Raw genomic sequence first — 16,740 nt, 5'->3', positions numbered from 1 at the left:
AAGAATGTATTTTCTCTAATAACATCTAATGTAATGAAAGAAAACTCAGTGCCGTGCCAATTGCTGCAATATTAACTAAAAAAGGATAAAAAAGATTAAATGTTTCACTAGAAAGTTGTTTGGAACGTTTGGATTCCTATTATCAAGTTTAAACTGATTCTGACTGCTTTTAGTCAGTTTGAATCGCTCATAGATACTATGTAATGACGTTTCTTGTATTTATACGTCATTAGATAATTATAATATGATTTAGACAATGTATTTAAAGTATAGTGTGTATATTATCACTTGAAAGGTAAGGCTATGATAAGTATCATAAGTTTAAGTCGAGCTTTGCTGTGCTGGAAGCCTTCTTAGGTGAGTGCCTTTAAAACCTCTGCAGTTTTTTGCTTTACCGTTTCCTTCGACTCAATTCGGGTCCATTTCAAAGCAGATTTTTTTCTAACCTTTCCAGGTTATCTGAGCAGACCCGTTGACGCAAGAGTTTTTGGTCCGGAGTCAGATTTTTTGGTACCAGCTTTTGTCATGTGTAATTCCTGGTCTAAAATTTTTGTAACCGTTTCATTATTGGCGTTTACAGCCTCGGCAATCATCCGGATGTACATTCGACAATCTGCACGCCAATTTGGTTCATTTTGATCACTGTTTCCGGAGTTGAAACAGTCACAGGGCGACCTAGGGGTTGGTCATCTTCAGTGCTCTCTCGGCCCTCACTTAAGCGCTTACACCAATCAAAAACACGCGCACGAGATAGAGAATTGTCCCCATAGGCCTCTTGCAACAATTTATAGCACTCAGTCGGATTCTTTTTCATTTTAACGACAAATTTCAGATTGGTACGTTGTTCCTGATTTCGTGGCACGTTCATTTCAAACACATATACTATAATAGTGACGGGAACACGTTTTGGGACGTGCATAGACAAGATATCCAGATACCCAATGCACTATTCGTTTTGTACCAACTACTTAAATGTATTGAGGCTCTTTGGAAACAATACAGTGTCGAATAATGAAAAAAGCGACTGCTTAGGTATGTCCAGAATCAAAGGTTTATTTCAAGTTTTATTACTTAAGACAATGAACATGTTTTTCATGATTTTTAGAGAAAAAAGTCTTCTTCTTCTCTTTCTAACATGGTTGAATATATTAGTAGGCTACTGCCTGATGTTACCAATAAGCTCAGCATCCGAGCAATCGTTTAGGTGGTATTTTGTCTTCTGGGTTGTGTTCTTAACAAGTCTACTGTTTTCCATTCTTTCTTTCCATTCACATGTTCCAGAGCTCAGAACTCCACTTTTGTTAACTATTAGGTGGATTAAGTAGCTCAGTCATGGTCGGTTCCAAGCCTGGATGAAGAAGGCAGCAAAGCAGCCGTAGAATCGGACAAAAAGTCATATTTAGAAAAAATCTATACAATGTCCTAACATCCAGTATTTCTTATTTAGTAAATTTTTCTTATTTTTCGGGATTAATTTTATATTTGTAGCTTTAAAACATAATTGATACGCCACTGAACTTAAAATATAATATTTTGGTTCATAACTTGGAGACTAAACCGCAACAGAACATGTTGATAATAGAAGTTACCCAGATTTAATCTGAGTCAGAGTTTCCATAGTTGTTTTCCAGGCAAACTTGTATGTTTCGTATTTATGTCCATTGCGTGTACCAAAAACACAAATTGATAAAATCCTAATTGAAATTACATGTGCGACATAGTATAGATAGAAAAAAAAGCAAATGAGTAGTTTCAGTTTAGTAGAAAAATGCGAATTTGTGCGCTGGAGCATAGAAACAATGTAGAAACTCTTATGAAAAACTGTCACAGAAGTTTATACAGTATTAAAAATAATCCACCAGAATGAATATTTATATTATAGAGCTACTTAGAAGGATTAATGTAGAGAATACGAAAATCTGATTTGAGGTTAATCTTACAATCAAAATAAATCTTGCAATAACTTGGAAAAACCTTCGCAATACTTGGAAATAAATGTAATTTAATGTTGGGGATAAACAGATGTAGAAATCTTCTATTAATTCATAATAATAAAATCTGTTTGCAGTTGTCTAATTGTCTATGACAAACAAGGAAAAGCGATGCTGTGGAAGCCGATTTTCGAGTAAAATTTTTCACAAAACTACGGTAGATTTCAGTAGCTTGTAAACTTCAAAATCCTGCCACCGAGGCCTGACAATTCAAGCTTCCAACCATAAACAACAATGATCTTTACTTAATCAGTTTCTTTCTAATTCTTTGACTCTTCTACACGGTCTCTTATAAACCAGTCGTTACTAGTATTCTTCTAATCTTGTAGGGGTCACTCCAAGTCGAAATCTTCCTCAAAACAACGATATTGAACCGCGAAATATCCTAATAGTTGCTCGAAATTATTCCGCTTGCAAGAAGAGATTGAAAAACCTCCTCATTTCTGCAACAAAGCAGACTATTCAATTTCCATCAAAAACAACAAAAAATTCTTTATAATTCTTTGACTCACAGGGTTGTCTATAACTAGCGTTCAACGTGTACATTTATTTAATGAATTTGGACATTTGTTTAGAGTTGTTTTGATCATCGCAGTGTCCTTGGTAAGTTAATGAATTTGAAACAACTTGCATTTGAACGATAAAAAGTTTCTGTGGATGATGGACTTGGTTCAAAGCCATTTTATTTGTCATACACACCCACACACACGATGAAAAGTAATTCTACTTTCTCTGTAATAAAAAATATATCTATCAGAATATTTGATGGGACTATCAATTTACGGATGAATTCCTGCTTGCCATGTATTCGCCAATTCACAAATTCACTTCTGGTGAAGGATGCATAAGCTCGTGATCGTTCTAAGAGTATCTAGGGTCCAAAACCAAAACGAAAATGCTCCTATGGAAATCTCGGAAGATGTGGATGGACTAGAAAACCCCCAAAATTAACAAAAATTGTTTCCAAACAAAAGAAGAAAGAAAGAAAACAGCATCGTGAAGATGTTTCCATCGGTTTGGCAATGGCAGAAATAAAGCCGAGTTTTTTCATCGTTTTATAACCATCGATGAAACCTGGGTTCATCAAAACAAAAGAATAATCAAAACAATAAACTGAAAAGAGAGAAGCGGCTCCAAAGAAGACAAAGACCGTTCCATCTGCAAGAATGGTATAGCGTCGGTTTTTCGGGATGTACGTGGAATAATTTTCATTGACTTTCTTGATAAAGGAAAAACTATCAACGGCGAGTATTAGTTTTGCAACGCTTGAGCGAAGAAACCAAGCAAAAACGACTGCATCTGGCTAAGAAGAAAGTGTTTTTCATCAAGACAATTCCCCAGCTCCCACATTCGTTATCGCAGTGGTCAAAATCACTGAATTGGTGTTTGAATTGGTACCTCATGCACCCTATTTGTCAGATCTAGCTCCCTAGGATCATCAAAGTTAAATAAATGACTTGGTGGTCAAAATTTTTCCAACAATGAAGATGTGATGTCAGCAGTTAATGGAACTTGACGATTTTTATTATAAAAAGTGTATCGAACTTATTAAATATCACTGGGAAAAGTGTACGGAGTTAAAAGGAGATCATTTTTTCCAAAATTTTGTAAAAAACGGTGTAAAACATTACCAATTTTCACGAATTTGGAAATAATACGTGAGATTCTTTTTTGTAAAACAGAGTTCCAAGTTATCAAAGTTTTATCAGGTTTTTTTCTTTCCATAAAAACTGCATTATCATTGAAATTTTCTATGAGACTGACAATGCATAAACATTTAATTTTCCAAAATTATACGCTCTGGTTGAAGCTACACGATGTTATTCAAATGAGTACACATATGTCGACCTACATGGCAGTGAACGTGTTAAATTTCGCTCAAACTAGAGTATATATGAGCATTATTAATAGTAATTTCCGACACAGCTATCTTGTTCGTCCTGGTTAGTTCGAAAATTCAAAATAACAGAAAATTCTACAATAAGAATTTAATTGTATTTAAATAGTTAATAAAATTTTTTTCTGTCATCAAAATTACGTAGCAAGTAAATTACTTTTACACCTCTTTTGAAGTTTAAAGTGTTGTATATAAAATTCTCTTTCTATTTTAACTTATAAAGCTACTAGAGCATTTCTTTTGTTTCAGAAATATATAAGCGAAGGATCAACTGTTAAGGACTGCGTTCCTAAATGCTCAGATCGAGGTAAGAACCATGATAATCCATTTTTTATCGAAATTTCAATAGAAAAAAAGGTAACGCAATAAACAGTAAGGTAGCGCAAATTCTTCAACTTATCCTAAAATATGGAATAATTTTTAAATGAGATTTCTAAATTTCAAAATTTCCACATGAATATTGGTCCCCACAACCATTTTTCCGGATTCTATAAATAACTTTCAATAATAATAACTTTGTGTATAAATTTGTATTTTCAATGATCTTCTTCTTTTCTTCTTCTCTTGTTATCCATTAATGGATATTTCCAACCACTTCTGACCATCCTATCCTGTCTCTGGTTGTATGAATTAATTCTCATGCAGCTCTTATCCCTGTCGAATTTTTTATATTGTGGAGCCACGACATACATTTTCCGCCCAATCCCCAGCGATTCCCTTTATGTACCTAGTTTCCTCAGAATTTTTCGTTAGTTTTTCTTGTCGACCTTGGAACTCTTCGGTAGATCCACATCTCAAATGCCTCCAATCTGTTCATGGTGTTAATTTTCAGTTTACAACCATGGAACCAGAAATATTTCTTTCTCTAGATTTAATTCGGACAAAGCCGATTAAAGAAAGGTTCAGAAATATCACTCTAACTATCACCAAGGCAGTAATTTTTGACCATTAAAGGTGATATCAGACGGTTTTTCGGTTTATTCGGATGAATGATCACTCAAGTGAATATTCTCTCTGTTTTCATTCCACGCTCACAAGACACACACAAAATGGCAAAAGAATGAACGTTTTATTATTCGTTCATTCGGAGTGCGAGTGATTGATGCCGAATGCCGAAATCCAACATCGCTGGATTGGTTCATTAATAAATTCATTTTCACTTTTGATTCATTTAATGCCTAGACGTTTCATTCTTCATGAAAGATGCTGAATGAAAGACAGAAATGAAGAAAAAATGAACCGTCTGATATCACCTTAATAATGCCCAGAAAAACTTTTAAGACAATAGGAAGATAGAGAATTGAGGGCTCAGGAAGAAAAAAAGAAAAAAAGATTAGTAAAATTCAAAAAAAAAAAAATTAATAGTAGTCAATCAATAGTAATTTGGATGCCGTTGGGAACGTAGAAACAAGAAGAAGTAGAAGCCGCTATTGAAGAGGACGAAAAAGCTCGAAGAAAAGTGGAAGTGACTGCTAAAGATGTACAAGCTGCACAAAAAGCTGTAGTATCTTTGGGAGGAAAAATTGAGAGAATTATGCAATATAAGATGAATCACATTGTTGTACCGATGATAGTTAGGAAATATGGGAGATATTGCTGCTGCTGAGTAGCAGTGCTCAACAACAACTTCAAAGATCTTGAAGAAGAATATCAATTGCACGAAAATCAAGCTCCAAATATGAAAGCTATTGGAAAACTACCATATACGTAGTCTTATTCTGAGGTTGAGGTCAAAGTCAACGTTCGTAAATACGTCTTTGATTTTCACGAATGAGCTTCTTGCTTTTTCTATCCTGCACTTGATCTCTAAGTCTGATGACCAGTCTTCACGTAACCAAGTTCTCATATAGTTAAAGTTTGTTCAATCGTTCAATTTTTTCCTTATTGTATGATTATTTTACATTCTGGAACTCATCTAATTTGCGTGTGATTATTAAGAATTTTGTCATATAATACGATCGAATAACATTGTGAAAATTTTCTTGGCAGTGAACGTGTTAAGGTATTGGAAACTTGAGTCATTCTCGTTGGTATCTATTCCAAAATTTATATTTTTTGAAGGTCTATTATAATGTTAACTGGAAATTTTTTGGTATTGTTTATTGAACTACAATTTCTTTGCCATCGCCTTTTTGAATTTTCAAAATTTGATAACACCAACTCATTTATTTCCTCCATATTTCCATCAAAATATCATGTTGATTCGGTTATTTTTACTATGCTTATGAATAAATTTCCAAATTTTGATAATATTTCGAAATATATATGGTCGTGAATTTTTTTTGGAAATATGGTTTCGCCGAGTTATAGTGCCTATAATTTGCTACAATTTTTTTGTATGAAAAAAAATTAAAGAGATATAAACACTAAAATCGAGTGTCCTAAGCGTAAACTTATTGAAGACTTCAGGGAAATTATTAGGAATGGATATATTTTCAATTAGGGATTTTTTCGCCCTCCTTTACTGGGACAACTTGCAAGCCTTCAGTTTTTCGAAAAAACTAAACCTTGATCCAGACCATACTATACAGGTTGTACTGCATGAGAACCGAGCGGAGGCCCTAATTATGACGATCTGCATCCCTGATGAATTGTAGGACCAAAAATTGAAAGAAAAATAAATGTATTTGCCACCCATACCTAATTTGGACTGTGTCTGTGAAGGGCATTAAATAATGATAAGTGAGAGGAATTAATTGATACAAAAAAGCTGCTTATACGAGGTATGGCTATTAAATAACAAGGGTTTTATTATAAAAATTATTCTCCATTCAAATGCACCCCTTCAATATACTCCCTTCCCCTCGCCACACACCTTTCCATACGTTTTTTCCATTGATCCTAGCAGTGCTGGAAGTCTTCTTTGGCGAGAGCCTTTAGGAGCTCTGGTTTCCCGCTTCCATCGACTCAAATCGAGTCTTTAGACTCTAGACGTTATTTAATAGCCAGACCTCGTACATTGTACTTGAAATTCAGTTTTCAAGTACTTAAATTGTTATTTTTTCCTTTAATAAATGAACAATTATCATTGCCGGTAGTGCATTTGTCTGTTAGTTGATTCAACAATTCTTCTTGGGAATTTATTGGAATAAATAACTCCTTTAATACCCCCCAAAGAAAATAATCACATTTATTAAGGTCCGGTGAGCGGGGAGGCCAATATTGAGTTATAAAGTATCTCACAATGACACTAAAATTAGTTGATGCTTCATCATACACGTCAATTGCAATGTTGATTGCAATAATTATTTTTTTCTATGTACAAAAGGTTTGTTCACCAGGATTACTTTGAGGAAACTATTTTTAGTTAATTCCCGAACGGTTTTTATTTTCCGTGATTTTTATTGAACTCATTTGCTAATACGTTCGGTATTCGTTTTAGTCGCAACCGAATATATTTTATGTCAAACACGTTCGCTTGAATATTAATGGCTCAGCATATATCCTGGTCGTTTATTTGGGTTTTGCCGTCCCATGTTACATTTGTTAGCATTTAAAACACGACCTCTAACTAGAAATGGCTTTTAGTAGCACAACAAATCATGAATAGTTCAAAAAGAAATATAAATATAGGTTAAATAAAAATATTATCATAAGTAGACATTTTTGCAATATAAGGGGTTTTCCAATAAGAGGTGTTATTTTGATATTCAAAGAAAAATGCCATTTTTTGAGATAAATGATCGGATGTTTATTTCATTATAAAGAGGAAGGTATGCCGTTAATAATAGAACACAACATCAGCCAAATGGCCGCCACGACTGCGTTTACAGGACCATATCCTTTTCATGAAATTTTCCGTAACCAAATTGCAAAGCGGCTGCCCTATGTCCTCGATAGCCTCATGAATTCCATCTTTGAGGTCTTGAATCGATGCTGGACTTTTGGCGTAGACCTTATCTTTCACGTGGCCCCAAAGGAAAAAATCGCAACGTGTTAAATCACAAGATCTCGGTGGCCAATTGTGATCATCTCTTCGAGAGATAACACGGTCCGGACATTTTTCCCGTAAAAGATCGATGGTTTCGTTGCTTGTGTGGCACGTAGCGCCGTCTTGTTGAAACTAAACGTTGTCCAAATCAATACCATCCAATTCCGGCCATAAAAAATCATTAATCATCTCTCGATAGCGCAATCCATTCACCGTAACTTTTGCTCCAGCCTCATTTTCGAAAAAGTAAGGTTCAATGACACCGCCAGACCATAAACCGCACCAAACAGTCACGCGTTGAGGATGGAGAGGATTTTCAACAATAACTCTTGGATTTTCCGAGCCCCAGATTCGACAATTTTGTTTATTGACGTAACCACTAAGGTGGAAATGGTCCTCATCAGTTAAGATGATTTTTCGATGAAATTCTGGATCATTTTCATGCATTTCAAGGACCCAATCAGCAAAGACACGACGTTGTTGATGATCGGCCGGCTTGAGTTCTTATGTTAACTGAACTTTATAGGCCTTAAGACCCAAGTCTTTATGCAAAATACGGTGTAATGACGTTTGTGGAATGGCTAATTCCAAAGAACGACGAGTAATGGACAAAACCTGGGTTTTCTTCAACACTTTGGGCTACAGCAGCAATATTCTCAGTTGTTCTTGAGCGACGTGCACAGGTTTTATTCTTAACATCACTAACTTGTCCCAACAGCTCAAAGTTTTCCACCAATTTCTGTATTGCGGTCCGAGAAGGTGCTTCACGTCGACCCAAAAATGTTTTAGTTTTACGAACCGTCTCTGCCAAACTTTCACCATTTTTATAGCGAATTTTAATAATTTCATTGCGTTGTTGAAGCGTGTATCGTTCCATTTTCTTTAATGGTGTAGTTTCTACTTGTCAAATGTCAAAAAATGACAGCTTCAAAAGTGACATTTACCGAAATAGCGGGCTGTTCAAAATAACACCTCTTATTGGAAAACTCTTTATATATAAAAATTTTCAAACAGACTAGGTATTTAGACTTTTTAATAAAGGAATTACCACTTCTTGACATACCCTTAAGGCCGCTTGACAAGACAACGTTCAAGAAATTCCATGTAATATTGGGTCAAAATAATGCATAGATGAATTAACTTGCCATTGCATCACGACTGCCACTAACAAATATTCCATTAGTAAATTTTAATGAATTATTAACCTCAAATTAAGTGAATTAAGCAAAAGAAGTGATTAATAGATCGCTGTCAATAATTATGTCTGCTGCTGTCTTGCTTTTTGAGTCATGGACAGGTTGGTTGTTAAACCAAAAGTAACTAGATTTCTCACTAGAATTGCAGCTTGCACGCAAAAACAACGCAGCAAATCGATAACATTGTTAGTGCGAGATCTTGAATGAAACAATTAGTTAAAATTCCATATATATTCGGCATTTTTTAGATCAAATTTACCGTTATAGGTGGATAGAACGTGGAAGTTTATTTACTTGATCACCCGGACCACTCAGCGAGTGATTTCATAAGATGGACGACATTTTGAACTCCTAGGGAATCACTAATTACGTAGTTAGTTATCTAAGTAATTCACTGTTAGATCTGTTTACATAAAAAATAAATTTTTTGTTTCCGCTTGGGCGAACCAGCCTAATAGAAGTTTGAAAACACATTCTTGCCGTTTACATACGGTTTATTCGCTATTTTCATTTTAATTTCGTTTATTTTTAAAGTGTTAGTAAAAGTAAAAGAGTTACTTGAACTTTTCGTGCTTATTTTTAAACAAAATTAAGTTTATAAAATTAGGTTAAACAGACACGGACTTACAGAGTTCATAAAAAGGTTACCACTCTCCCCCATCATAAAGAAATAGACTAATTTGTTGAAGAATTCGATAAAGTGTCACTTAATTGGGGAAATTTAAAAAAAATCTGCTTATTTTATATTTCAAAATACTCTCTCTAGTAGAGGAGTTGAAATTTTGAAAGTAATTTTCACGTGTTTCTTGTACACACCCGGTATATAGTGTTTATTTATTCCCTGCTGTAACATATCCTTTCGTGTTTATCAATTAAGTGTGAAAACATCTATATCGATATCGTTTCCTTCTAAAAAAGAAAAACAGGTGCTACTGTCTGAAGCATCCTCTTTGTGAAAGATTGCAAACTTCACATTCGGAGACTGTTAGCTTAAATTCTATCCGACATTGTTGCCAAACACGCAAAAAACTTGAGGAAAGACAGGATTGTAATAGAAAAGTTTATTTATTTCAAAGTACGTTTGTGTATATAGCTGTTAACGAATAGCACATGACGCATGCTGTTAGTGATTGCGATTAGAAATGACAAATGAACAATGGCATGTTATCGACGTATTCGAATGTGTGTAAACTAACTCGACTGAAATCCTGACTACGTGCTACAACGATACCACAAGCACGTTGACAGAAGAGTGTCGAATTTTGGAGAATACCGATTATCAGAATCGGATTTGGATTAGTTTTTGAATACAATTTGAGCTCTAAATCTTTCGTGATTCGTGATTGATACACATCTTCAATCATACACAATTGAATCAAATCGAATAGATCGTGAAAATAAACGTTATGGCTAATATTCCTAAAGCCGGTATTTTTACAAAATTATTTTGTACTTTCCGAAAGTACAACAGATTAAAATCGTCAAAAATCGTTTATTTATTTAGATATTATGAAAAAGAAAAGGAAATGGAGAAAAATAGATACCATATAGTCCAGTGAACAGCGGTAAAAATATGGTATGGAATTTTTATTTACTCTTCACTTTGAAATCTACCCTATGCCAATATGTGGAAATTATTGTAAGGGGTAAAAACCATCCCTTGTTGTCAAAATTCAATAAAGTAAAAGCTAAAGTATTTAGAAAACATTTGTACTATTAAAATAAAAATCGCATGATGTTTTAGAATACTATTTATGTCTTTCAACCCTTAATATTTGTATTTTAACCTATATAAACGTATCCTCAAAAATTTATCTGCTCCGAAATAAAAAAAAACTTATTTTTGAGCTAACCATTTTGTAGAAAAATTTATAATCTAATAGATTTGGAATAAATTGAAATCTTTATTTTTAAAAGGGAAGCGTTCAAAGGGTTCCAAAAAGTACCAGTCACACGCTACTTTGAGCTTTGAAGGGTTATAATTGAAAAAAAAATTAAATAAAACCTAAAAACTTTTTGTTTTATAGCCGTTTTAACGTTTTTTTATCAAATTTTTTAAGTAATTTTTGAAAAAATTAAAAAATGCTTTGTCCATTGAAACCATAATTTTTTTCAGAATCAAGCACTTTCTAAACTAATCAAACTTCTTGATCCTAATATTTGTATTCAATTAAAGGGATTTGAAACTTTATAACATTTTATTTCAATTAGGGTGACAGTACCTAGGGTAGAAATGAAATGAAGCTATTCTTCCTTATTTCCGTCATAGCTCCCTTATTTTATGTATTACAAAATCTTATATAGTCTCATTTGAATGGTTTTTCAAAATTCTTTTAAAAAGATTCAATACTTTTTTTCGCTAGAATGACCGTTTTGCTCTTATTCAATTTTCAATTTTCCATAATCTTCGGTTGACTAAATAAGTTCCACCTTTAATAAATCATAACTCTGTTTGTATTAGGTGTATAACCAAAAAAAATTATTCTTTTTATTTTTTTAGAAGCTATAATAAACCTTCTTAAAGTTTTTTCGAAAAAATTCAAGTTATTTGTCAAAAATTTCAATTACGAATAAGTCAAAAAGTATTCATTTTTCGAAAAAACACCATAGAGTAATTTATACTTATAATGCTTCTTTCTATCGATTTTTACGGTTAACAAAAAAATTACCACTTTCTAGTTGGGGTGGTATATACACCCCGTCATTGCTTTTCAAGACATTCATTATCTACTGTTAAAATTTCAAGCAAATACGTCTTAATAAAAATCTGAGGTAAAAACCGTTGTTCACTGGACTAATAGATATTTAACAACAAAGAAGAAAAGAAGAAAAATGTCAGGAGCTGAATACCTACTTGAGAGAGATCACACAAGACAAAAGTGTGATTTTCAAAAGTCTATTAACTGAAAAAATGACCAGAATTCAACATGATAAAATTATAGTTTCATCTTGTTTAAGGATTAGTCAAAAAGAAATTGAGGTTCCTGCAAAACTGAAAATCCCCTGGATCCGACCCTGTTTTCCAACTTTCTAAATTGTACGTGTAGTAAATGGCAGATGGAGTATAAAGTAGAATAGACTGTGTGCCTATCGTGTTACAAATTGCGCCAGATTTTCTTGGATGACGGGTGTATCGATTGCGCTTTTTTTTTGTAAATTCTGGATGTTGTTTCGTTTCATCCTTTATTCTCTTTAAATGTAACTGCCTGGTTTACCCAAAAAAAAACATCTGCTTAATCTCGCAATATTATGAAATTACTAATAAAGAATAATAGTCCGTTTTCCGTCCTGTGCTCTCCACTTGGAAACGGCTTATTCCGACGTATTTATCCACGCGTGTTAGCAGATGTATATGTTTCAAACGATTAAGGACCACTGATGGGTATAAGCTTATGATGACGATCGAGGCGGACATATTATGAACTTCCGGTGTTATACACAATAGAAACGGTTCCGTTTGAGAGGATTTAGAGGGGTATTTGGACATTTGTTACTGGAGTAGCTGGATACTTTGATAAAACGGTATATTCGTAAATAATTTGGCGACTAATATGTAGGTCAAATACAGCTCTGAGTCACAGAAGTATCTACAAATGCGTATGAATAGAAAAATATTTCAATAAACTGTCCATGGAGAGTAAAAGATCAAAAAGATCCATCATCATTGAGATAGTGAGAAATAAATTGTTGGTAACTTTTCTTGTTGAAGATTTTTGTTTCCTCTAGCTTTTGATGTTTCCTGGTAAGTTTAGATATCAATAAAGAGAAAAGAATTGTTGCTGTGGTTAAAGTGAAGGCACAATTTCTGTTTAAACTGAAGAAGATTTGAGCAAAAGAATTCCAGAATTTCCAGCTAGAGAGCAGGCTTAATCGTTCTACAGGATTATACCTCTACTTATGTTTGGAAAAAATTGATTTTTCAATGTTTTCATAAATGAGAATGGTTCCAAAAGTACCTGATCCAACAAAGAAAATGATAATTTTATAATAAGAATTGTCAAGTTCTTTAAAATAGCTATTAACTATCGACATTACTTCTTCATTGTTGGAAAATCTTTGACCATACAGATGTTTTTTCAAGTCTGGGAACAGAAAATAATCCGAGGAGTCTAAATCTGGCGAATAGGGTGCATGAGGTAGAAATTCAAACTTTTATTTATTAATTTTGGCCATTTTAATAATAGATGTGTGCTTTAGTGCATTGTCTTGAGAAAACAACATTTTCTTCTTAGTTAAAGAGGCCGTTTTTGCTTTGACTTTTTCGGTGCCGGTTCTCCCTTTCACGTTTCATCCATGGTTATGAAACGGCGCAAAAATTTGGCTTTAGCCTTGTGAAACATTGCCAAACAATCGATGGAAACATCTTCACGACTTCTTTTTTGTTCCATTGTCAGCAAACGAGGCATCCATCTTGCCCACAGCTTTCTCATGTCCAAATATGCATTTTTTAAAATGCCTACTTCATTAAATAGCTCACGCACTTTCAGTGGACGATCATCAAGTACAGCTTCATGGATTTTCTTAATCATTTTAGGAGTTATCACCTTATTTGGTCGACCACTGCGATGCTGGACTTCGCAGGTCGTACGACCTCGTTCAAACTCTGCTACCCAATATTTTACTCTTGATAACGAAGGAGCAGTCTCGCCCAAAATACAATCTAGTTCAGCTCTTATATGATGACCAATTTTTTCCATGTTTAAAAATTCACTGAAAATGTTCACTAGTGATGGCTGTTCTCCAACGATTTTCAACAAGATATAGATGCAAAACTAGGAAGATCAAGATGACTACGAGCGAAACAAGGGTCAGCATACTAACACCTAAAGGAGAATCTGATGAGTTTGTGATTAATGAAGGAGTAATAACGAAAATCCATAGAAAGAATTTATATCAAGTAGTGGACAGATAATCGTTATGTTGATGATATAGTAAAACCAAAAGAAGACAATATTAAAAGATATAGTTACAGAGAAAAAACGAATGGGTTCAAAACTCAATGAAAACATAACAAAAATACTGAGATTTGAAAGCAATATCAAGGGGGAAAAGTGAAACTTGGAGAGTATGAAATTATGGGAGCAGAAAAGTTTTATTATGAATAAAAGGTTCACTAGTTGAACCGCGTTGGTATTTTAAAAATTCTCGACGTTTCGGCTCCCGTTTTGGAGTCATTATAAACAAAAGGGTAAGGACGGGGTGGTTATTTGTTCATTTGTAATAAGTAATCCGATTCCGTGGTCTCAATCTACCAAATGAACGCAACGAATCACCCCTTTGTCCTGGTTGATTCCAAGGCCTCAATCTGCCTACTCCTTGGTATTTCACCGTGGAAATTAAAAGCTGAAACAAAAAAAATATGAAATGATTAAAATACCAAATAAAAATAAAAAATAGAAATAAAAATGATATAAAACGATGATTAGACCAGTAATGATGTATTCAGCAGCTGAAACAAGAAATGATGAAGAAAAACTAGTAAAAGTTAATGGAGGAGGAGATAAGAATGAACCAAGAATTAATCGACGATCTCAGATATTGTAAAAAAAATCAAAGCTAAGAGACTTAAGTGGTTGGAGCAATATAGAGAGAAGGAACAAAATCTGAAGCATTCAAAATGATTCAATGGGATCCCGGAGGAAGAATAAGACGCGATAGTCCACGAACAAAGTGGTTAAAAGAGTTAGAAGATGATTTAAGCAGAATAGAAGTTATAAATTGACAGTAAAAGATGAGTTGTAGCGGGAAATAACCGACAAAGTATAGACATGAACTATGGGAACGGTTCCAGAGGATCTAGATATGATGTTTGCGGCGCAACCCCCATTAAGGGTGTTAAATTATTATTATTTAGTTTATGAGTACATAGAGAAATTTCACAATTAGTCTTAAAGTTAATATAACACTTTACGAATTATTTAATGTGGTTTTGTCTTATTATATTTAATATGGATCAGAACTAGTGCTGATTCAATTTCCCGTTGTCTCGAATCTTCCCTGATTTTGTCGCAACGTCAGCGACATAAACAAATCCGGAAATAACAACTGCAACGTATGCAGAAATCCGCTTTACTATCTACTTTATCTATTACGAGTAATTACTAATTCCATATTGTTGTACAGAACAAATTCTATTACGCCCGTTATATTATTTTTACTATTCAACTTTTAATTGGTTTGTAAATGAAAAACGGACGAAAGCACATTGATATTACTTTGATTTTACGGAAAAAATAATGATACTAAATAATGAATTATGCCAATTAATGATTGTAGAATTGTGCTACAGAATATTAAGGTCTTTCAAACAGAAATACCTTGGGATGGTCTTTTCAACTGTGGATATTGTTAAATAAATATCCAAATTTTTTCTTTTTTCTACAAGACCCCCAGGAAGGTTAACCATAGCGAAGATGCGATTCGAACAACGAGATAGATCGGGAAGAGTCAAAATTTTGTATTTTTCAAAATAGAATTCGCAATTCAAACCACAAATGTAGCGAATAGCTATTTTTTGAAACCTGAAGGTAGATTCGAAGAATTGCAAACTACAAGACCCCCAGGAAGGTTAACCATAGCGAAGATGCGATTCGAACAACGAGATAGAGCGGGCAAGGGTCAAAATTTTGTATTTTTCAAAATAGAATTCGCAATTCAAACCACAAATGTAGCGAATAGCTATTTTTTGAAACCTGAAGATAGATTCGAAGAAATGCAAACTACAAGACCCCCAGGAAGGTTAACCATAGCGAAGATGCGATTCGAACAACGAGATAGAGCGGGCAAGGGTCAAAATTTTGTATTTTTCAAAATAGAATTCGCAATTCAAACCACAAATGTAGCGAATAGCTATTTTTTGAAACCTGAAGATAGATTCGAAGAAATGCAAACTACAAGACCCCCAGGAAGGTTAACCATAGCGAAGATGCGATTCGAACAACGAGTTGTTAAAAAGTACAAGAACTGAATTAAGCAGGAGATATTTTTTTTTTCACCAAAATGTCCTTATGTACAGACTATTGAAAGTCATCGTTAATATGCAGACCAAGCAACGAATTTGAAGATCATATTAAGTCATTGTAGGGTTTTAGATGTTGTGAAACTCTTTTACAGTATTAAATCGAAGTTTTACCAGTGTTTTCACAGAGCCCAGGATTTAGTAGTTATGAGATCTTTGCCATGGTAGAAAATCAGGCGTTTATATCTGAAAATGATACATCATTAATGAATACCAAAACAAGAAGACCTAAAACTGAACCCTGAGGTACACCACTGCTAATTGGTAACTTACTTAAGAGTGATCTGATGGTTTTAGATGAAGTACTTGTTCCTTTCGTAGATCATGGATATGAGATGATTAGTTTTGCTGTATTGAAGCACCTGATAGTTTTATCGAACATTTAGAATAAATATCTTCAGAAAGATCCATCCAATCATTTGCTAAACATGTGATATCATCTCTCTTTTCTTTCCATTATCCTCCAAACGATGAAGTGACACCATTTATATTTGATTCAGCAGTTTTCTCCATGCTTGCCTATCTGATGAATTATCATATGTATCAAGGTTGTTTGGTCTATCCATCTAGTTGGAGATTTGTCTTTTGAGCGTTTGCCTTCTACTTTCTCTTCTATGATTAATCGTTTCTTTGTTCCTGATCTTCTAGTTACATGCACCAGATACTGCAACAGTTTATTCTGGTTAGCAGCCTTAGACGTGGACCAA

At 33.9% G+C, this 16,740-nt stretch overlaps 1 protein-coding gene across 1 annotated transcript in view; it reads left to right on the top strand.

The window, feature by feature from the left end:
• Nucleotides 1-16,740, top strand: part of LOC130443227 (uncharacterized) — a 73,708-nt gene that overhangs the window by 18,089 nt on the left and 38,879 nt on the right. The window contains exon 2 of the mRNA XM_056777755.1: nucleotides 4,138-4,195. Within this exon, the coding sequence (XP_056633733.1) occupies nucleotides 4,138-4,195 (58 nt within the window). The remainder of the gene's footprint in view (nucleotides 1-4,137; nucleotides 4,196-16,740) is intronic.

This window comes from Diorhabda sublineata, chromosome 4 (assembly GCF_026230105.1).
Source record: "Diorhabda sublineata isolate icDioSubl1.1 chromosome 4, icDioSubl1.1, whole genome shotgun sequence".
In the NCBI taxonomy this organism is placed as follows: domain Eukaryota; kingdom Metazoa; phylum Arthropoda; class Insecta; order Coleoptera; family Chrysomelidae; genus Diorhabda; species Diorhabda sublineata.
Note: the sequence above shows the minus strand (reverse complement) of the source record. Positions and strands in the feature narration are given on the sequence as shown.